Here is a 21,926-nt window from a genome sequence, read left to right on the forward strand (position 1 = left end):
GGCCTCCCCTTCCCCCTCCCGGGGGCCCGAGCGTGGGCGCTCCGGAGCCCCGCTTTGTCCCCGGGTCCCGGGCGGTCACCGCGGACGTTCGGCCACTGAACTGGAGGAACTTCGCGGCTGGCGCATGGCCGGGGGCACCCATCTGGCATCGAGGCCCGAGAAAGAAAGACCCGAGTAAAACCATTACCTCGGACAACCTTCCCAACCCCTGGGAAACAAAACGAAAAGCCGGTTCCTCTTTTTGTCTGGTGGAATCCTTGAACATACAAAGGGTCGTAAAGAAATTTAGCCGTGCACCGTGAGCCGTTCGGCTGACATTTCCCCTAAGCCCTTAAAAATGTATTTGACAGGTCCCTGCTCCCTGTCTGCAGAGCCCTCCCCTCCCGCCTAAGAGGCGTCTCCTTTAAACTTCAGTTTAGTTAGCTGACCGGAAAGATTGGGATCAAGAGGAAGATGATGCAAGCCTTTACGGAAGGGTTTTAAAAACAACTGGGCAGGAGCGAATTATTTTAGGAGTTGTAGTTGGTGGATCCTGAGCGATACGATGTGACCGGCTAGGTGGTCTTTTTGTTAGCTCATTTTTGTGCCACTTAGCAGAGTATGTGTGGGTCAGCTGTAGAATTAAGAGGGAGATATTTCATATTTGACCATGTGGTTGGAGGTTAACCTTGCATTCATTGAAAAAGAGGCGTTTGAACTCTGCCAAAGTTTTGGCTTATTATAATAAAGCATTGATATAATACCTTTTGCCTTTCCAGGGAGCAGTAACTTGATTATTTTCCATATCATTTTGGGTCTCATCATTTTCATGTATTTCTCATTTTCCTGTGTACTCATTATATCAGGTGTTCAAAGAATTCAGACCCAGGTTGGTTTTGTGTGTCTTAATGAATGTAAAGAATTGTCTAAGAAACAGATAAAGCAATTTATTCATAAAAGTAACATTTAATTTTTATTATTAACTACTTCTGGTAGCTTTTTATTTATTTAATATGCTGGGGATGGTACCCAGGGCCTCTCTGGCAGGGAGTGAGTGTGCTGCCACTTAGCTTTTCCCCCTATTTTTAAAGGAATTGTAAATTTCTATAAATTTTTTTTTTTTTTGAAATCTCCCAGTGCTTGCAATGTGGTCGGTGATCACTCCTATGATATTGTTGGAGTGTGTGTAAACTTAATACACAATCTTAAATTATAAAACCACATTTATTGCCATGGATTGATTACTTAAACTAGTTCATTCCTGTAGAAACAACTCTAAAGTACTATTCTATTAACTGTTCAGTTATCAGAGAGGCACATCCAGATGGAACATGGATAATGGTGTAGAACAATGAATTAGAAATGTCATTTTTAACAAGCATTTGATAGAAAGTCCTGGAAAGGAAAAAAAATACACTTTTTTTCATTTAACATGGAATTATGGTTGAGTCTCTTAGTCCGTATTTATGACAACACTTATGATTACTGCAGCACCATATGTTTTCAGTGCTCATAAAAAAAATAGCACTTTTTTTTAAATTGAGAGACTGTTTGTATAAACTGTGATTTTTATGGAGCCTAGAAAAGAATGATAGCTGTTTACATGGCTTCAATATCTCCCTACAGAGAGTATTTTCTAATTGTGAACCTTTTTAAAGCTGAATGTGTCAGACTCTAACAAAAACTAATACTGGTTCCAGATACCGCACTTACTTTATTGTGTTTCTGAGATACTCAAAAGTGTGTGTGTGTGTGTGTGTGTGTGTGTGTTTTAACCAGTTGCATTTACAACTTGGTAGATAATTTCTCCAGGGTGAACACTAATCCTATGCTTTCTAAATACTTAGGGAGGATCAACTCTTCCTTAGAATAATGAATCCAACCATTATTTTGAGATGAATACATTCATGTTGTGAAAATATAATTGTCCATGAATAAAGATTAAAATGAACAAAAGTAAAATGTGTATGGAAACCACAGTGAACTAAAGAAAAGTAGGAGACTGTTCTTTCTGTATCATGGCTGAACTGATGATTTGTTATTCCTTTTATGTTCCAGACCCTAGGTTTGCCTCATGACTTTGTTGCTTGTGAAGTAACTTTACTCTGATGGTTTCCCCCTTCAAATTAATAGTTTTATACATGGTCTTCTGGTGTTCATTTGGGCATGTGGGTTCCACAGCCAGCCACATCTGGTTCTTCTGGAGTTGCATGAAAGCAGGAATATGGATTTGATTGACCCATACTTAGTGCAAGTTTTCCTTCTGGTTATTTTACTAAGGAATTATGATGGAGGGTTTTTTGGTTAGACAGAGAGAGAGGTCTTGGGTAATATTTATTTATTAAAAATTGCTATTTAGTTAATATAGCCTGGAGCTAGAAGGCGCCATTGGGCCAGGCCAAAGCAGCTCTAAAACTATGGTAGCAGCACCACTTTTAACAATTTGGTTCAGTGTGCTGGCTTCAAAATTGGGATTATGTTTCACTTTGGGCCAGTGAGAAATAGGGCTTCTCTTTGAGAAGGGATATGGCCCACAGGCCAAATTAGTCTCATTGATTTATTGTTTAATTTTATTTTTTTAGTTGTAGTTTGACACAGTACCTTTATTTTATTTATTTATTTTTATGTGGTACTGAGGATCAAACCCAGTGCCTCACACTTGCTAGGGGAGCACTGTACTGCTGAGCCACAACTCCAGCCCCATCTCATTGATTTTTACATAACTGTGAAGTTAGAATAGTTTTACCTTTTAAAATGGTAACCAAGAAAAAAAATACTATTAAATAATGAGAGAATTTTATGTGTGAAATTCAAATGTCAGTGTCTGCACATAAAGTTTTATTGAAACATAGCTTACCTATGGTCTGTGAGTGCTTCTGGGCTACAGCAATTGAGCTGAATAGTTGTTACTATATGTCTCACAGTCCTTCAATATTTACTATCTGTCACTTTACAGAGGAAAAAAGTTTCTTTTTAAAATTTATTTTAATTTGTTCTAATTAGTTTTACGTGACAGTAGAATGCATTTTGACATATTGTACAGGAATAGAGCACAACTTCTCCTTTCTCTGGCTGAACATCATGCAGAGTCACACCAGTGGTGTAATTATGTGTATAGAGTAATATAATGTCCATCTCATTTCACTGTCCTTTCCATCCCCATCCTTCTCTCCTTCCTTCACTTCCCTCTGCACAATTCAAAGTTTTTTCATTCTTCTCCACCCACCCTTAGCAAGGAGGTATCACAATACCAGACCTTAAACTACATTACAGAGCAATAGTAACAAAAATGGCATGGGTGTTAGCACCAACATAAACATGTAGACCAATGATAAAGACTAGAAGACACCTAAACCTACATAAATACAGTTTTCTCATACTAGATAAAGGTGCCAAAAACATACATTGAAGAAAAGATACCTTATTCAACAAATGGTGCTGGGAAACTGGAAATCCATATGTAGCAAAATGAAATTAATCCCTATCCCTCACCTTACTCAAAAATCAACTCAAAGTGGATCAAAGACTTAGGCACTAGAACAGAGAGACCCTGTGCTTAATAGAAGAAAAAGTAGGACCATATCTCCACCATGTTGTTTTAGGAACTGACTTCCTTAAAAAGACTCCTAAAGAATAAGAAATAAAATCAAGAATTAATAAATGGAATGGATTCAAACTAAAAACCTTCCCAGCAAAGGAAACAATAATGTGAAGAGAGAGCCTATAGAATGGTAGAGAATCTTTACTACACACATCTCGGAACACTAAAAAAATTTTTTTCCCAGATTCCTTAATCAGCATCATATTCCCAGTCCCTGGTGGCAGAGTGGCTAGATTGTCTCATTGGGGAGAGGCAGTGAGATATAGAGCCAGGCAGTGAGAAACTAGACGGAATCACATTTTAATGTTGGTAGACTCTGAACTTAAAAATAAAACAACAAAAACTTTGGATCTATTCTTTTTGATGCCTCACAGCTAGTGCTTAAAGTTAATGCAGTTATTAAGGGGCTATAGAAACTTGAAAGAAACTTTAAAACTCCACTAACTAGATTCTTGATAATAACAGCCATTCACAGCTTCTCAATTGGTGGAGTGGAAAAAAATGTTATAAAATTTCTCCAGGTGACAAACTGCATTTTTTTTAAGCACAGATAGCATTCATATCAGAAATTGTTTAGATGTAACTTAAAAAATTGCAAATATGGGTGTATCTGTTAACCTCAGAACTATGTCATGCTACACTTGATAATAGATTCAAGATAGAATTGAAATAATTTTTTTTTCCAAATGAAAAAATACTCGGATTCATAGCCAGAGTTTAATGTTGTGCTAAAGGACAGATTTGGTTTCCTGTCCCTGCCCTCAAGCACCTTGTGGAGGCTGGTTGAAGTCAGGCATGAGTTAACAGTTCTTCAGGGCGTTACCCAGCCAGCTGGACACTGATGGATTGGTGTCCACCTCTAAACTGCCTTCCAAAGTCTGGAGGCTTTGTAGCCTAGCACCAGAGAGTCTTTGGAAAGGGTTTCTTTCCTTCCTCATAACCTATGTTGAAACCCTAACCAAATGTTTGCTTCAGTTTCACAGAACTCTAGGGTCTCTTTCTTCTGCTGAATACCAGGGGTCTTTATGTTCCTCTTTGAAGGTGCCCTAGAAGACCCTAGTAACTTCCAGTAAAAGGGCTGTTTAGATTCTCCAAAGCTTTGTTAAAATCCTACTATTTTAAAGTGAGGTTTTCAAAGGAAGATTGCCAACAATTTATTTATGAAATCAGATCTAAGGCAACTTAATCTAATCTGTATAAATCATCCCCTCCGTGGATTTGAGGTTGCCTGCCATCAAATGCATTGAAATGTCACATAAAGAGGTTGTTGGGTTGGATTTAAGTCATTTGTGGAAAAGTGGGGAATGACTTGAATATTGACTCATACGCTTAAATGCAAGAAGGTGTCATTGGTGAAATATCTCGACTGATTTGATTGTATTGCAAAATCTTAGAATATGATTTTTTGAATCCTTAGCTGCCAAGGTCAGTGTCGGTAGGCTTGCTCTGACACTGTGCATAGAAAGGTTCTGTGTTCCTGGATTCTGAACAGTGAATTCTGATTGTGGTGGCACTGAATGCCTCATGTCTTTGGTCACCCATTTCATATGAGAATGATTGGGTGCCCAGACCTACAGTGTGGTTTTTAGGCATTTCCCTGAACTGCACATCTCCTGATTTTTCATGTCCTTCCCTTTCCTGCACAAGCCTAGGGGAAGATGAAAAACTTTTGGGTTTCTTTCCCATCCTTGGAGATTATGGGACTGGGGCTATAAGTTCCAGCTATAGAGTCTTAGCTTGTTCTCCTTCCCCTTTGACAATCATCTCATTGCATACAAGAATATCTTTTATTCTTATCACTCTGGAGATTCCTTAAGTGTTTTTGGAGCTCCATACTTGGAACCTGAGACAGACCATATATTTACCTTTTTATTACATCACACCATCTAAAATCATTAAGTTGGTTTTTATAACTTCCTAATTCTACTAGTGTGCTTAATTCCTTTGTATTTTGGAAGAAAAAAACTATATAGCATATCTCATGTTTGACTAAATGAGAAACTCCAGAAATAATTTCAGAAAAACTTTTAGCTATGTCCTTCTTTCTATTAAACAAATAGTTTTTTTTAGGAAAATTCCTACTTTGAAGGAGTGATTCATCTACCAAGGTTATATAAATATTGATATGTTCATGTGCTTAAGAATTTTTAAAATAATAGACCTAATATTCCATAACTTTAATTCGCTAATACTATTAAACACAAACATAGTTCTGCTGTCCCCACCTAATTTGACTTTATTATTTGGCTAATTATTAGTATCTTGACAGTCTTATTGCAGGCATACAGAATATTACTATTTACCATTTAAAAAAATATTTTAGTTGTAGTTGGATACAATACCTGTATTTTATTTTTATGTGGTGCTGAGGATTGAACCCAGCGCCCCACACATGCTAGGCATGCGCTCTACTGCTAAGCCACAACCCAGCCCCTATTTACCATAATTTTTAGAAGATGTTATGTTTAGTTATCACATCTTGTTATACTTGGCAACAGCAGATAACTAAGTAGAATAATTCTAGTTCAATTTAAAAGATTTACTTGGTTATTTAGATTGAACACAGTTTGAGTGAGCTTTAAAGCCAGATGCTAATTGAACACCTTTGCAGACACTGTGGTCTCCAGCTGAGGAGTCCAGCCCCACAGTAGAGATGGCAAATGTAGTCCCTACAGTGTGGAATTTAATAAGCATAGTACTTTGTTCTTGCCTGTACAGCTTTGTCTCTGTAGCCTTTGAGGAACGTGTATTCTAAGAACTCACCTGCATGAAAGTGCCCAGGAAATCACAGGCAGCCACCTAGTGCTGTGAGCTCTGTACAGCTTTTCATTTAAGTCTGGCTGTCTGGAGAGAGGTGACTTTAGAGGGACCACTGGCTGGGGTGCAGGGGGTCTTGCACTGATTTTCTCTTTAGTTGGCCCCAGAACAAGGTGACTCCTCATTTAGAGCTCTGAAGACCCTGAACAAGGTGACTCCTCATTTAGAGCTCTGAAGACCCTGATCAAGATCATAGTCTCTGGTGTCTGATTGTATTTTCCCCATTGGAATTTAAGTTCCCTGAAGCCAGCAAGTTCACCTTTTAATCATCTACAGTCCCTAGACCACAGATGAACCAGGAGAGTTAGGCAACACTGTTGGTGAGTCAGGACAGTGAAGTTTTCTGACTAAGCCCAGGTAGGTGGTCTTATGCCCTGGGACAGATGCCTGGGGCATTTTGAGTTGTCATTTAGGGTAGTGCTACCAAAATCTGATGGGTAAAAACTTAGGATGTTTGTAGCCACCATGCTCAGCCCCAATAACAAAGAATTATCGGGCCCTAAATGTCAGCTCCAAGGATAACAAATTCCTGGCCTATTGGAATTTGGTTATTGTCTAAATCGGATTATCTTTTCTCTTAACATGTGCAGTTCAGCTTAATTAGAGAATAGTTCTGCTTTCTTAAGCAGACATATTGGGTAGAGGTGAGTAGTACCTTTTTTTAAATTTTTAATATTTAGTTTTTAGTTTTAGGTGGACACAATATCTTTTATTTTAATGTGGTGCTGAGCATCAAACCCAGTACCTCAAGCATGCTAGGTGATCACTCTACCACTGAGCCACAACCCCAGCCCAAGTAATAGCTTCTTTGAAAGGTATTTTTTCCTAAAATATTTATTTTTTAGTTGAACACAATACCCTTTATCTATTTTTATGTGGTGCTGAGGATCGAACCCAAGACCTCGCATGTGTGAGGTGAGCGCTCTGCTGCTGAGCCACAACCCCAGCCCTGAAAGGCATTTTTGTTCCTAGAACCATATGTATCTGGATTGGAAGCTAGAGTCAGCTGAAGCTGCTCAGGACCCCAGGCTTCCTAGTTGTTCAGTAGTTACCAGGTGGTAAATGGAGTTTAAAGAGCTTGGCCAGGTGCCTGGCACACATGGGTGCTCAGTCAGTATCTTGCTTGTTTGCTTGTGGTGGTGCAATTTTGTGGTGGGTGGGTAGCTAACCACTGTTTGCAAAATTGGATTTAAGAAAGGCCTTGTAGAAACCTTGGAGTTGAGAAATTGACAGAAACGCTGTGACAGCTATCTCCGTGGTTATCCTTATGTTTCCACAGGATTTTGTTAGAAATGTCAGATTCTGTCTGTTTAGACTGCCTGTGATTCTTAGCAATGCCTCATTTAACAGACATTGCTTGTTTGTATCTGCGCCAGGCTCTGAAATCAGTCATTGTCTTCATCGTTATGAAGCTCCCAGTCTACCTGCAAAGATAGACACTGAACATGCAGTTGGTGTACAGTTACTTAATTCAGAGGTCATACATGTTGTCAAGGATACATGGCATGTATATGAAAGGGTATTAAAATGGGGGAAGGCTTACCTATTCTGGAAGTTGAAGAAAAACATACCTGAAAAAATATTTAGGCTGAATTTGAAATAACCAGGTAAAGAGGCAATGAGCTGGATGGTGGGAAATATAGGGGCAGAACAAATAGCAGGTGAGACAGCCACTGTAAAGGAGCTTTCCAGAAAAAGAAAAAAAAAAAATGTAGAGGACCCTGTGTCATAGGCTGGCAGGGAATGCCATGAGGTAAGGCTATGAACACAGAGTGGATGTACATCCTGTAGGGCCTTGTATATCTTATTGAATATTTTGGATGTTATTCTGAGACTCCTGTGAAGCAGGGTAGCAACATAATCAGATTTGCATTTTAAAAGAGGTTTGCTAGGTCATTTATGTTTCCAGACCATTTTTAATTTCTGGAAGATCAAACTGCCACCTACATTTAGATGTATGTGTGTGTGTGTGTGTGTGTGTGTGTGTGTGTGGTTGGGGGGGTTATGCTATTTAAAACAAAGCAAAACAGTTTTACTGTGATATAATCCGTATACCATAAAATCTGTCCCTTTAAAATGTATAATTCAGTGGTTTTGATATAGTCACAGAATTGCACAACCATCACCACTATCTAATTTTATCCCCACTCCCCTCTCCAAAATAAATAAATAAATAAATAAAATAGTCTGTACCCCATTAGCAGATACTCCCTTTCATTCCCTGCCTTTATTGTCCCCTAAAAATCTACTTTCTGTCCCTGGATTTGCATACTATAAATGTTTTGCACAAAATTAGGTAGTATGTGACCTTTTATGACTGGCTTAGTTCATTTAGCATGGTTGTCAAGGTTCATCTTTGTCAGGGCACAAATTAGAACTTTATTCCTTATTATGGTTGATATTATTCTGTTGTATGGATCTACCACTTTGTTTACTCATCCCTGATGGGCATTTGAGTTGTTTTAGCTTTTTGGCAATTTTGAATAACACTGCTGTGACTTGACATTTGTATCATACAGATGGTACAAGAAAGGACATAGATTTCAACTTTAAAGAGCTTAACTTCTTTTTATTCTGTATGACATTCGGTTTAAGAAGCAGCTTCTTTTTTGAAAGACTTGTGTGGTGGTAAAGTTTCAACTTACATGTGTTAATGTTGATGAGAAATATGTCATTAAAAAGTTTTCTTCTTGGCACTTGACAGCAATATTTGCAGTTAATGGTGCCAGTTCTTGATTAGTTCTGGAAATCAGAGGCCATTGTTATGCTGGTTTAGTTGTTCATTTTTAAGTGGATGCTAAGGAATTCTTTGCTTCTCAGTTTCAGTTGAACTACTTGTCCACTTTAATAGAATGTACTTGATTGCCTATTATCAAAGTAATGGTTTTCATCTTGATTAGTCATTTCAGAGCATAAAAAATAAATAAAAGGTAGCATGGCCTCAATATTACAGAGTTCAGAATGTGTACCAGGAGATCACGAGTATAATAAAAAATGGTTTACGACCTGCACTGGGGCATGACTTCAGGCCCAGTAAGTATTAAGATTTAGTAAATGATTAAGCAAGAACATTTTCAGGCCAAGGAAAAGAGCGTAGGCAGTTAATACAAGAAGCTTCATAACTTGCTCTGTAGGGTGGGGAAAATAAAGTTTTGTATGAAGTCCAAGTGGTTTTGGTAACAGTGGTTAAATGGTAAATTAACACAAATCAGTCAACAACTGAAAAGGTTTGGTGTATCTGGTTTGGGTTCCAAAGTTTGTCAAATGATGAATCTTTGAAGTTTAATGTGCCTGATCCTTCTTTTTGTTGTTTTATAACTGGTTCTTTTTAATGTTAGTGTCAGGGATGTTACCCAAGATTTCATTCAACATTAAGCAAGTTTAGGATGACTATAAATTTGGTCCATCCATTGTGCAACAAGTTACAGGATGCCTACTGCTGATAAATGGTCACATTTGTCAAGGGCAAGCAATTTATTTTTTTGGCCAATAGACTCCTATTTGAGAAAAACTGGTGGTTTCATAGTAAATAATTGATTAATAATAACTGGTGTACTCTGCAGTTTCATCACTATACTTAATAGGCTCACTCTTATTTATCAGGCCATTTGAAGAATCTCGTTGCTGCTGTTATCATAGAATTCGCCCATGTGCTTGTGCTGTATTGGGTACATGCCTGCTTTATGTTGTTTAATCCTAATAGTCCCCTACCAGGATAGATAGATAGTAGTGGCATATGTAGTCTACCAGTGAATGAATAAAGACTCAGATTAAGTGACTTGTCTGAGCTCACCTAGAAATGCAGAGCCAGGACTTGATTGTGGGGCTGACACTAAGTCTCACGTAGAGTTTCCTCTGCCACTATTTCTCAGTGAAACAGAAAACATTTATTAATGGAGTGTTATCTACAGTTGAAATTCTTGAATTTTGTTCTAAAAAGTATAATTTGGCTAGAGCCTATTCCTGGAAATTTGATTCTTCGCTTGTTGTTACTTGGTTTTCTCATTGATTGCAGTATGACCTTAAGTAATTTCTTCATCTTTCTTAAGCACATTTGTTCCCATCTCTAAGGATGCCATATGCTCTGTTATTAAACCTCAAGATTTCTAAAGGTCTCTTCTGTGTAGCCTACAAGACGATGGACAATCTAATGTAGCCACTGAGTGTTCAATTCTCCTGCCTACTGTCACTGATATGTTTAGTGGTTTTGAGTTAAATCTTTGCACTATGTGGCTGTTTTCTTATCTGAAAACAAGATTAACAATGCTAGCTATTTGCCTTCTGAAATTGAATTGACTCTCGTGAAGGAAAGGCCAGCATAGCTCTTCTAGATCTCAGTGAAGGAAGCATTGGGCCAGGAGTCAGAGTACCCGGGCTGATGATCCGGTTCTGCCTCCTGTGGCTCTGCACGACATGCAAGCCTTACCCTCCCTTAACCCTTCCCACCTGCCTTGAGGATTTATAATGAGAATTGAGAGGTCATGTCTGAAATGTATTTTATGCTTCATAGGCAATATGGGTATTAAAGATGATGATTGTCCTCAAAAGTACCATCATGAGATTATAGTATTTGGAAATCTTAGATTTGATTTTAGCTTCTGTTTTTTGTTTTTGATTTTCTTAGGTGATACTTCAGTTGTGTGTTTTAATTTTTTGTTCTTTTTTGTTCTTTTTTGTTCTGTTTTGTTTTTTAGTGGTATGTGTGCAACAGAGAGAAATTATGTGAATCACTCCAGGCTGTCTTTGTTCAGAGTTACCTTGATCAAGGAACACAGATCTTCTTAAACAACAGCATTGAGAAATCGGGCTGGCTATTTATCCAATTATATCATTCTTTTGTGTCATCTGTTTTTAGCCTGTTTATGTCTAGAACATCTATCAATGGGTAAGTGAATCTTGGACATTTTGTTTTTCTTTATCCTTAGGTTTAAAAAAGGAAAAGTGAAAAAAAGAAAGTTATCTTGTTCAAAGAATTGACTATCTCAGCTGCGTTATTTTTGTTTGCCAAAATCCTCCGCAGTAGGTCCACTGTTCAGGCTTTCTGTGTTTTTGCTTTTAAAATTCACTATAACTTGGTGAATAGCCCTATGGCAAGAGTATAACTCTATGGCAAGAGTCACTTAATTCAATATTCACAGCTTTGATGTCCATAGAAACCACCTGGGAGGTCTGTTAACGTGTAGAATAAGAGGTAGTAGTAGGTCTGGGAGGGGCCTGAAATTCTGCTTTTTGTGTGTGATTCTGGAGATTTAACTCAGGGTATTATGCTCTGCAAGTGCTTTACCACCTGAGCTACATCTCCAGCCCTTTTGGTTTTTATTTTGAGATGGGGTCTCCTTAAGTTGCTGAGGCTCTGGCTTTGAACTTATGATCTTCCTGCCTCAGTCTTCCAAGTAGCTGGGATTATAGACATCACCACTGTGCCTGACTGAGATTCTGCAGTTTAAGCAAGTCTCAGGTGATGCCAGTGATGCTGCTGCAGCCTGCTAGTTGTGCATTTCAGAGTAGCAAGACCCTTAGAACCAAATCTCCTTAAGCCCTTAGGCTGAAGAGCAAGACCTTAGCCTTAAACACAGTTCCCAGAGTTTTTTTTTTTTTTTTTAAAGGGGATTCTAATTTCTCAGCCTAACAGTGGATGATGGTTTTTTTGAAGAGTCTTACATTTGTTCTTACATAATGTCTGGGCTCACCAAGATTTTGTAAACTTAATGTGGATTTCTGTATTCCCAGACTGGTTCCCCCATATGAATCCACAGAAAAGGATTTAGGAATATTATTTATCCTTTTGAATCCAAATTTTCAAACATCCCCAAGGTCTTAGAATTCAGAAAGCCAAAGAGAAAAGCAACAGGGCATGATACTTAAAAAAGCCTTATTGGACCACTGAAGTCACTGGTTGGGCCCACTTTTCTTTTCCCTTGAGGTTTAGAGCCAAGTTCTGCTGAATGTCTGGATCCCAGTCTGTCATCTGGTCCTTAAATATGTTTTCAGGCACTGCAAGCCACTTCTCAAGATTTCTTATTTGATGTTCTTCCTTATTGCTTGTGTGAAATTGCCTTACATTTGCTTCAGCAAACAGTTGTTATTTTTGTATTGGGAGTTGAGTTTATACAACTTGGTCTGACATTTTGTTCCTAAAATTGGTTGTACTGAATTTCTGTCCTATGCCATTTATTCTTTCTTGGGGCATTAGATGAGTCACTGTAGCAGATATTCTTATTTTAGGAGTCCTTGTAGCTCTTTGAAAGTATGAAAGGTAGGAATCCTGTCCTCAAAAAGTAGTTAATTTTTTTTTAATGTAAATTGGGGGTTTTCAAACTCTGAATCTCTTCCCTCTTCCTCTACTTGTTGGAACCTTTTTAAAATTCCCTGCTGTAGATTTTTACAGTTTGATCAAAGAGGCAATGCAATTAATAAACCCCTTTGGTTTCTCTTATCTCTCTTTTATTTTATTTTGTTTTTTTGAAATGGGATCTCTCCTGTTGTCCAGGCTGGCCTCAAACTCCTGGGCTCAAGCCATCTACCTGCTTCAGCCTCCCAAATAGCGGGGACTACAGGCATGTGCCATCTGCCTGGCTCATTATGCTCTTTACTTTTGATTATTATTTTTTTAACCCACTACCTCCCTGCCAGCAGATCCCTCTTGTCCTGTGTTCTCTTCTCAACAAAAAACTTAATTTTGAGTTTCTTGGTACTTTCCACCCATGGCAATGGTAGATTATTACAAGTGACTGCCTCTTACAGAAATAAATAATTATGGTAGTACTGTCTTGAATTAAAGTTCTTATCAAACTAACTCTATGGTAGAAAGGAGAAGGCCAAATAGTGAGATACTTGCTGTTTTCAGAGTTTATTTTGCAAGAGGCAGACCTCCTCTAAAGACTCCAAATCGAGAGAGAACTTGGATTGAGGCCAGAGAACCTAGGAGGGATATAAAAAACTAAAGTCAGAGATAAATTAGAGAGCCACATCTCTTTCATGGTGTTTACCAGAAAACTTGTACCAGACTAAGTGTCTTGATATTTTAGATGGGACAATTTTTTTATTATGTTAGACTTCCCCACACATTGTAGGGAGTGTAACTTTTCTGGCCTTGCTTACTAAAGGACATTAATACCTCCAAGTCACTGCAACTGAAACTCCCCCACTGCCCCTAATAGGCAAAGTTGGTCCTGGTAAATAACATTGGGCTGGATGGACTTGACTTTTAATCTTTTAAAGCCATATTGCTGATCTTTGGAAATAGAACAGTGCTTCCCCTCTCTCTCTAGTGCCCTTAAATGTAGATAAGTCAGTAAGTCAGATGACTTTATCAACTCTGACCTCAGATGACCTCCAGTTCTAGAATTTGATGGGTATCCTGACAGTATTTCTCATATCCCAAGAAGATGGCCTGGAAAGCATGTTGTTTTATAGCTGGGAAAGTTTATGCAAAATAACTATTTTGTGCAGTTACTTTGGTCCTGTGCCATCAGCATCAAGATTTAAAATCTGCCTCCTGAAGTCATGCTGCTTGTAGCCTCTTCCTTTTTTGACTCCGGGGCCTGCGTGAAGTTCCTGCAGCTATTTCAGCAGGTTCAGTCCCTTTTCTCAGCTATGCATGTATTTCCACTAGAAGATAAGAACAGTAGAGGATTAAAAACAGCTTGTCTTTTTTTTGAGATATCCTTCTCTGGTAAGTGGTTGTAATTTATAACATCATGGTTGGTTGTCTCTGGGGTCTTTCCTCCCCACTCCCCAGACTTTGAGCATTTCTCTGGGCCAGATTTACTGTAAATGTATTATTAAATTTGGTGGCCTTAAATTAGCTCTTATTAAATTATTAAATTTAACTCTTCTGAGGCCTTAATAGGAAAAAAGGAGGGGGAATTTTTTACATGAACTCCCTCCCCATTTTTTTTTTTTTGAAACTGGTCTTGGCTCAAGTAAGCTGTTGCATGAGCTTTTTCAGTCACTATGTAGCAAACATATTTTTGTGTTCTGATTGGAGAAAGTGGCAGTAGAGATTTCCTTGCTGTGTCCTAGACCAGTGAGTTTCAGTATGCTTTCCAGGGTGTGAGGAAGAAGTGCCTCAGGAGTTACTTCAGGTTGCAAAGAAAATCCCAGAAGTGGGCTGATGGCAGCTCCAGGGCTCTCAACCTCTTGCCAGCAGCATCAGCAACAGCTCTCTTGCCATTTTATACTGTATATTAGTGCCACTTCATTTAAAGAAAAGGTTCTTCTGCTTAAAGGAAGTTGGATAATTCCTTCCCCAGACAAAGTAGGATTTGAGAGCTAGAGGTCAGGTTCTAAATATGGAGTTCGTTGTATTTTCCAAAGTGGTGCTTCCAGGAGACTTGGCTGCTTTTCCATGGGTTCTCTTTGATCTCCATTCTCATTCCTCTCAGGTTCTTTTTTTCAAAGGCACTATTACTATTGGGAATGTGTTTTAGGACCTTTGGAAATAACAGGACCAAGCCAACTGTAAAACATAAACCTAAACAAATACGAATCTACTTCTTTAATGCAGATTAACGGATGTCACAAAGACCATTCTTTTCCTATTTTTTTTTTTTTAAGGTTCTTTTAAAACTATTGTACAAAAGCTAATTTTTCCCCTTCACCCACTGTTTAGTTCCATCTTCCAACTGGCCTTTTTTCCTACTTGATTTCTCTGCATAGTGTTGGGGATGATTCTGTTAGCCTGTCATCTTTTTAACTGATAAACATGTTCTGTTACTCCTTCTGCCTTTCCTTCCTGTTTTGACTTAAATTCTTCACATTCATCTTTCAATTTCTTATTCATTCCTTCATCTATTCCCTTCCTCCCTTTTCCTTTTCCCATGCCTTTGAGTGTATTATTTACAACTCTAAAGACAAATGCTATCTGTATTTATTTTCTTTTTAATCTTATAAGTCATATAAAAGATATTTTAATCATAAAACTTTTATAAATTCAAAGGGTTGTCACTACATTCACTTTTTCATGTATATTGGGTTTAATTTGCATAGACTCTTCCATTTTTGTCCTTTTTTTTCAGGTTGCTAGGAAGAGGTTCAATGTTTGTATTCTCACCAGATCAGTTTCAGAGACTGCTTAAAATTAATCCAGACTGGAAAACCCACAGACTTCTTGATTTAGGTGCTGGAGATGGAGAAGTCACAAAAATCATGAGCCCTCATTTTGAAGAAATCTATGCCACTGAACTCTCTGAAACTATGATATGGCAACTTCAGAAGAAGAAATACAGGTACTATTTCTAGACATGGTTTGGGACATACTTTTTTGGTTTCAGATGTATTTCTTCTTGAAAGTATGTTATTTAAGGGGTAAGGATCAGAAATCATTTTCCATGATTAGGAACTAAAATATAATATATTTCCATATACAATTAAATGGAAATTTAGAGAGGAAATAATCTTTCCATAGCAGTATTTTTCTGGAGCAGAGGAAGGAAAAGGACTAATGAGAAAGCTTGGAAAAGGCACGTTAGATGTAGAGACTTGTTCCCTAATCAGAATCTCATAATCACAAATATTTTGTATGTTTAATATTAAGTACATTTGCATTGTTGCACAAACATCACCATCATCCATCCCTAGAACTTTCTCATCTTCCCCAAATGAAATTCTGTGCCCATCAATCAGTAACTCCCTTTTCTTCCCTTCTTTCAGCCCCTGACAACTACCATTCTACTTTGTCTCTGAATGTGACTATTCTAGGTACCTCATATGAGAGGAATCGTATTTTTGTCTTTTGTGCCTGACTTTTTTCACCTAACATAATGTCTTCATGGTTCATCTGTGTTGTAGCATGTATCTAAATTTCTCTTGGTACTAAATAATATTCCATTGTATGCACATATCATACTTTCTTTAGCCATTCATCTGTCAGTGGACTTTTGGGTTGCTTCTACCATTTGGCATTGTGAGTAATGCATGAAAATGTGTGAACATGTCTATTAAAGTCTCTGCTTTCACTTATTTTGGATATATACCTGAAAGTGGAATTGATGGGTCAAATGGTGAGCCTATGTTTAATATTTTGTAAAATTTGCCATATGTTTTCCATAGCAGCTATACCATTTTTGTATTCTCATCAACAGTGTTCAAGGGTTCCAGTTTATTAACATCCTTGACAATTATTGCTATTTTCTATTTTGTTTTTTAATAACAGCCATCAGTAATGATGCATAGGAAGTGTCAAATCTTAGTTTTAAGAGACTTAGGAAGAAGCGCAATCTTTATTCAGTATGGATTCTTTTTGTTAGGAGATTTCTGTGTATTGGCTGAGTATAGAATGGAGGAGCTGGAGCTGGACATGGCCTCCTCTATGGTATTTTGGAAGCCTGGCTTAGCCTTGGAGAGAAAAAAGAAAAATGTGTAATCACTTACTTTGCTATTTCCACGTTTCTACTTTTTACAGACTAACACTAGACATGGAGCATCAGTGTACCTTTTGGAGCAGGACTGGACTGAACATTTGCAAAACATAGAACTCCTTAGCCCAGGGAATGGGAAGACTAAGTAGGAGGCAATGGAAGGGAAGATTATACTAAACAGATACTTAGTGTGATTCTCTATGGAAGGAAGGAATAAATATAATAATGTCTGGTATAACTGGGTATAGACCTGTAATCCCAGCAACTCAGGAGTCTGAGGCAGGAGGATTGCCAGGTCAAGTCTAACCTCAGCAACTTATCAAGACCTTGTCTCAAAATAAAAAATTAAAAGGGCAGGGGATGTAACTCAGTGGTAAAGTGCCCCTGGTTTCAATTCCTGGTACCCAAAACTAAACAAACACACACCCAAATAAGGATAAATTTGAGCTAGTGTAGGTATAGGTTTAACCATCTCAGCATTCAAACTTTAATTTTCTGTTAGGAGAATATATTTCTGTCTTTCATATGGAAACTACCTATCTACAACTAATTCTGGGATGGGTTTAGTGAAATTATTCTAGATTACAACATGCTGATGGTATTTGGCTTCTGATTCATTATACATGTGAGTTTCTTTTTAAATAAAGTATATAATTTATCTTTTTAATTGCTCATTTCAGTATTTAAAATCAGAACTGTTGGAAATTTTATCCTAAAACTATAATCTTTACAGTAATATTTTGAAATTATTCTTTAATGCCATAAATCAAGTTTATAAAATCATTATTGCAGTTAATCTCAGTAAAACAAAATGATTTTGAAGCCCTAGTGCTCTATTTATTTCAATCAATATTTAGTTCAATTAAACACCTGTACAATAGGCTGGGTACAATGGTGCATGCCTATAATCCCAGTGGCTCGGGAGGCTGAGGCAGGAGTTCAAAGCCAGCCTCAATAACAGTGAGGCACTAAGCAACTCAGTGAGATCCTGAGGGCTGGAGATGTAGCTCAGTGATTGAGTGCCCCTGAGTTCAATCCCTGGTACCCCCTGCCCACCCCCCAACCCCCCAAAAAAAAAGACCCAAACCTAAAAAAATCCAAAAAACCACCACCAACAACACTTGTATAACAAAGGAATATGACTGGTTACTTTTAAGTTAGACCTGTTTAGAGGTAACTCTGTTTTATAAAAATATAGATTGAAAAAAGATATAACTGAGTGACTTTTGTTCCTTTTGTTCTATTCAGAAATGCTATAAAATATCATTGTTAGTAATGTTTCTAAAATAACCCTCATTATACTTTTAGAATTTTCTAAGATACCTCCTTGTTCAGCATTATTAAAGACTTGTTTTCCACAGATCTTTTTATCTGTTTCCTTTTTCACCTATTTCTATTTCAACATGTTTTACTTGCCATATTCTGACTGGTGTAAGCAGGCAGGAGTAAGTAGTTTATAGAATTGACTCAGTGATTTGGTTAGCAAAGACTCTGTCTCTTTTTTTCTCATAGCTTTATTGAGGTAAAATTGAAGGACAATAAAATGCACATATTTGAAGTATTATGAAATTTGATCGGTTTTTGACATGTATGTAATCAATACAATCAATATAAAAAGCATCTCCATTACTTTTTTTTTTTTTAATTTGAAATCATGCAGACTGTGTTTCCTGCATGATTTATTACATTAGAAATCAGTCACCTTAAGATATTTAGAACTTCACCCCCCAGGTTATCAAAGACTTGATATAAAAACTTCCCCTTTCTGTAGATAAACATTGTAAAAGACTAAAAATGGTGTGTGTGGGGGAGGTGGGGGGGNGGGGGGGGGTAGGTGAGATTTTCCAACCATGTTGTTCACTTATAGTTTTATGAGGATGTCCTGTGCTTTATGTTTTTCTGAGTAGTTATTTAGACATGAAGATTCTAGAGTATGAAATTGTCTCTTGGCAATGGATATGATGAAAAGATTTTAGGTTACTATTTTATACTACTCCATTCTTAGTATAGGAAGGACCCTTGGAATAGAAAATAGGAGTATATATATATTTTTATGATTCACTGCTAATGAATGTTAAAAAGTAAGATTCATTCTTTTGTTCTTTCATTGGAGAAGAGAAGTAATTTTTATTACTTTGTCTTCATTCTTATTAAACATATTAGTTCTTATAAAGGAAGTTCTGTGTGTTTTTAGTATTTGTTAATAATAGAAATGGTAAATTTAAAGAAACATGGTTGCTGTTTGTCTCTTGTCTGGCCTTTGTATTTTTGCAAATATAAATTATAAGTGAATATTTTCAGTTTACTTTGATTTGGAAGACAAAATTAGAGCCTTTATTGGCATCTTAAATTATTTTTAAAAGACGTCTTCAAAGCAAGAAATATTAGTCAAGTTCTTTCTGATGTTTTTCTAGAGTGCTTGGAATCAATGAATGGCAGAACACGGGGTTTCAGTATGATGTCATCAGCTGCTTGAATTTGCTGGACCGCTGTGATCAGCCTCTGACTTTGTTAAAAGATATCAGAAGTGTCTTGGAGCCAACTAGAGGCAGAGTCATTCTTGCCCTTGTCCTTCCTTTTCATCCCTATGTGGAAAATGGTAAGTATGGTCAGACCAAATCTTACCCAGAGTTGGTCACAATTAAACAGTGTCTAATGTTTCTTAAAATAGGCTGGAGTTTAAAGTAAAACTGTTATCTCATTTAAAATATCACCTTGGCGGGGCTGGGGTTGTGGCTCAGAGGCAAAGCTCTTGCCTAGCATGCGTGAGGCACTGGGTTCGATCCTCAGCACCACATTAAAAACTAAATAAAGGTATTGTGTCCACTTACAACTAAATATTAAATGTTTAAAAAAAATCACCTTGGTTAATGTTCATCTTAATGTTGATTTTTATAGAACTCTTGTACTCTCTTGCAGTGAAAATAATTAATACTCAGCTGGACCTGCCTACTTGAAGTTGAAAGCCTAAAATGTGTTTGTATCCTCTGGTTTTAAATGGAGCTTCAACCATTTATTTATTGGTCAATAAATGATGCGTTTTCATCTGCTCATCTGTACTTGCTGAATGCCATGCCTGTTTTGTTTTGCATTTTTCATTTCTTGTCCCAGACTAAAAAAAAAAAAGATAGTAGTTATTACCTGTTTTTCTCTTTTGAGAATAAATATATAATTTCTTTGAGTAACATTTGATTTTATTTCATGATTTTGCTCTTCAGCAATATTAAATGAAGATTATTTTAGAAGAAATGGGCTTGTTTCATATCACTGCAGATTTATTATGATTTCTGGCATTTAATGTGACCTAATGTCACATGAATTCATAGTTTTAGCTTAATGTGTTTTGCATTTCAGATCATCTTGGAAATTTTGGCTTGAAGTCTCTCTTTTATATTTTTATAAGTTAAAATACATAATATAAAAATTATTTGTTGTATAAATCATACATGTTAATTCTTAAAAATCTTTAGTTCTGTTTTGTGGTCTAGTTTAGCCATTCTTCAAAAACTCTTTAACAGCTGGCAGACATTTTAAGAAATCCATTACTACTTTGCAGGTGTCATAGTTATTAGATATCATGAAGTCTTTTTTTTTTAAATATTTACTTTTCGGTTGTAGTTGGGCACAGTACCTTTATTTTGTTTATTTGTTTTTATGTGGTGTTTAAGATCGAACCCAGGACCTCTCATGTGGTAGGTGAGCACTCTACCACTGAGCCACAACCCCAGGCCCATGAAGTCTTTATCTTAAGGAACGGTGCTTACATTTCTTACAACCATGAGTGCTATATGGGTTTATGTTACTATTTACATGCACCTTAATTTTTTCTTGTCCTTATTTTTGTTTCCTAAGTGCCTTAGCCTTTCAGATTGAATGCTTAACTACCTTGTGGTTTTAGATTTGTGTTGATGGTGGGGAAAAATGGGAACTCTTTAGACATGGGAGGGAAGGAAGAAAGTTAGAACAGATACCTTCTCTTATCTTGCTTCATCATTTTTACATTCCTATTAGTCTTGGTAAAGCAAAAACTGCTTGAATCGTGAGTGCCTATTTATCATGTATATGTTATACAGTGAATAAAATCTAGTAAATGTCCTCCTTGGGAATTCAGCAACCTGACTTTGTTTCAGTGCTGCTCCCTGTGTAATTAAACCTAGGCTCCATCTCTCTGCATTGGTCTCACTAGTCATCAGGTTGTAAGGTTCTGGTTTCCTGTGTCCTGTTGGGCAACCACTTGACAGAACTTTAATGCTACTTCCTGGCATAGCAGGAGGTGGAAAAGCAGGAGGAAGAAACATTAGTGTAACCACAAATCTTATTTCCATGTGTTTCTGACACTGAAAATCAAGAGGAAGTCAAACTGGACAAGACGGCAGTCTCCACTAAGGATTGAAACAAGCTCCTTGATGGTGGATGTTTGGAGCTGCCTGTGGAGTCTAAGGAGTCCAGCATGTGACACATTGCAAACTCCAGACAAGAAACCTTGTTGCTATGGGTGACCTTTAGTGACCTATAAATTTTGCAGACTGCTCTGTAGCACTCTATTATTGCTTCCTTTCTCCACATCACTAATTAGATCCTGATGAGTTCCATGTGAAACTGAGGTCTGGGAGGTGCAAAGTGATCATGTGTGTGAGTTCATGAATACTGGCCTATATTAAAGCTGAGTGTGTTTTGCCTGCCTACTTGACTTAATTTCTTTAAAAAAAATTTTTACTGGTGCATTATAATTACACATAGTGGGATTCATTATGTCGCATTTGTACATGCACATGACATAATTTGATCAATTTCATTTCCCAGTATTTATTTTTTAACAAAAGCAATTGAAGGTGAAATGATGACTTGTGTAATTGTTTGGGCAAATGTCTTGAAGTTGAACCGCATGGATTTTATTGTGAAGATTAACTTGAAAAAAGAAAATGCAACAATGTATCATCCCGATTTCAGTTTCTTTGGTTTACTGACCCAGTCTTGGTTAGGGGTTGTTAAATCTAGTTGGTTAAGTACCCCAAAGAATTGGTTAACTACCCAAAATAAAAAGGAAAAATACTTGATTAACACAAGAATTATATTATAAAAATGAAAATTTAATGACATGATTTTTTAAAATTGTAATTTTTATACAAAATGATTCATAGTAAAAATAGTTCAAATAGCTTATAAGA

General features: G+C 37.1%; 1 protein-coding gene and 1 long non-coding RNA gene across 6 annotated transcripts in view; one reads left to right on the forward strand and one right to left on the reverse strand.

Annotated features, from left to right (window-relative positions):
* Mettl9 (methyltransferase like 9) overlaps positions 1-21,926 on the forward strand; it is a 41,567-nt gene that overhangs the window by 3,382 nt on the left and 16,259 nt on the right. For 4 of the 5 annotated variants that reach the window (XM_048789644.1, XM_048789645.1, XM_015491161.1 and 1 more), the window contains exons 2-4: positions 11,092-11,282; positions 15,418-15,627; positions 19,173-19,357. In XM_048789644.1, the coding sequence (XP_048645601.1) occupies positions 11,092-11,282; positions 15,418-15,627; positions 19,173-19,357 (586 nt within the window). Of the gene's footprint in view, positions 1-11,091; positions 11,283-15,417; positions 15,628-19,172; positions 19,358-19,677; positions 21,245-21,926 lie in introns of those variants that run through there. The other variant, XM_015491164.2, reaches the window with a different exon arrangement.
* Positions 3,614-21,337, reverse strand: LOC125612338. Its single transcript, XR_007342677.1, has 3 exons — positions 21,323-21,337; positions 6,077-6,085; positions 3,614-3,734 (listed from the first exon to the last, which is right to left on the reverse strand). It is a non-coding gene; the product is annotated as an uncharacterized LOC125612338 (long non-coding RNA).

The sequence above is a fragment of the Marmota marmota genome, unplaced genomic scaffold, assembly GCF_001458135.2.
Source record: "Marmota marmota marmota unplaced genomic scaffold, marMar, whole genome shotgun sequence".
Classification (NCBI taxonomy): domain Eukaryota; kingdom Metazoa; phylum Chordata; class Mammalia; order Rodentia; family Sciuridae; genus Marmota; species Marmota marmota.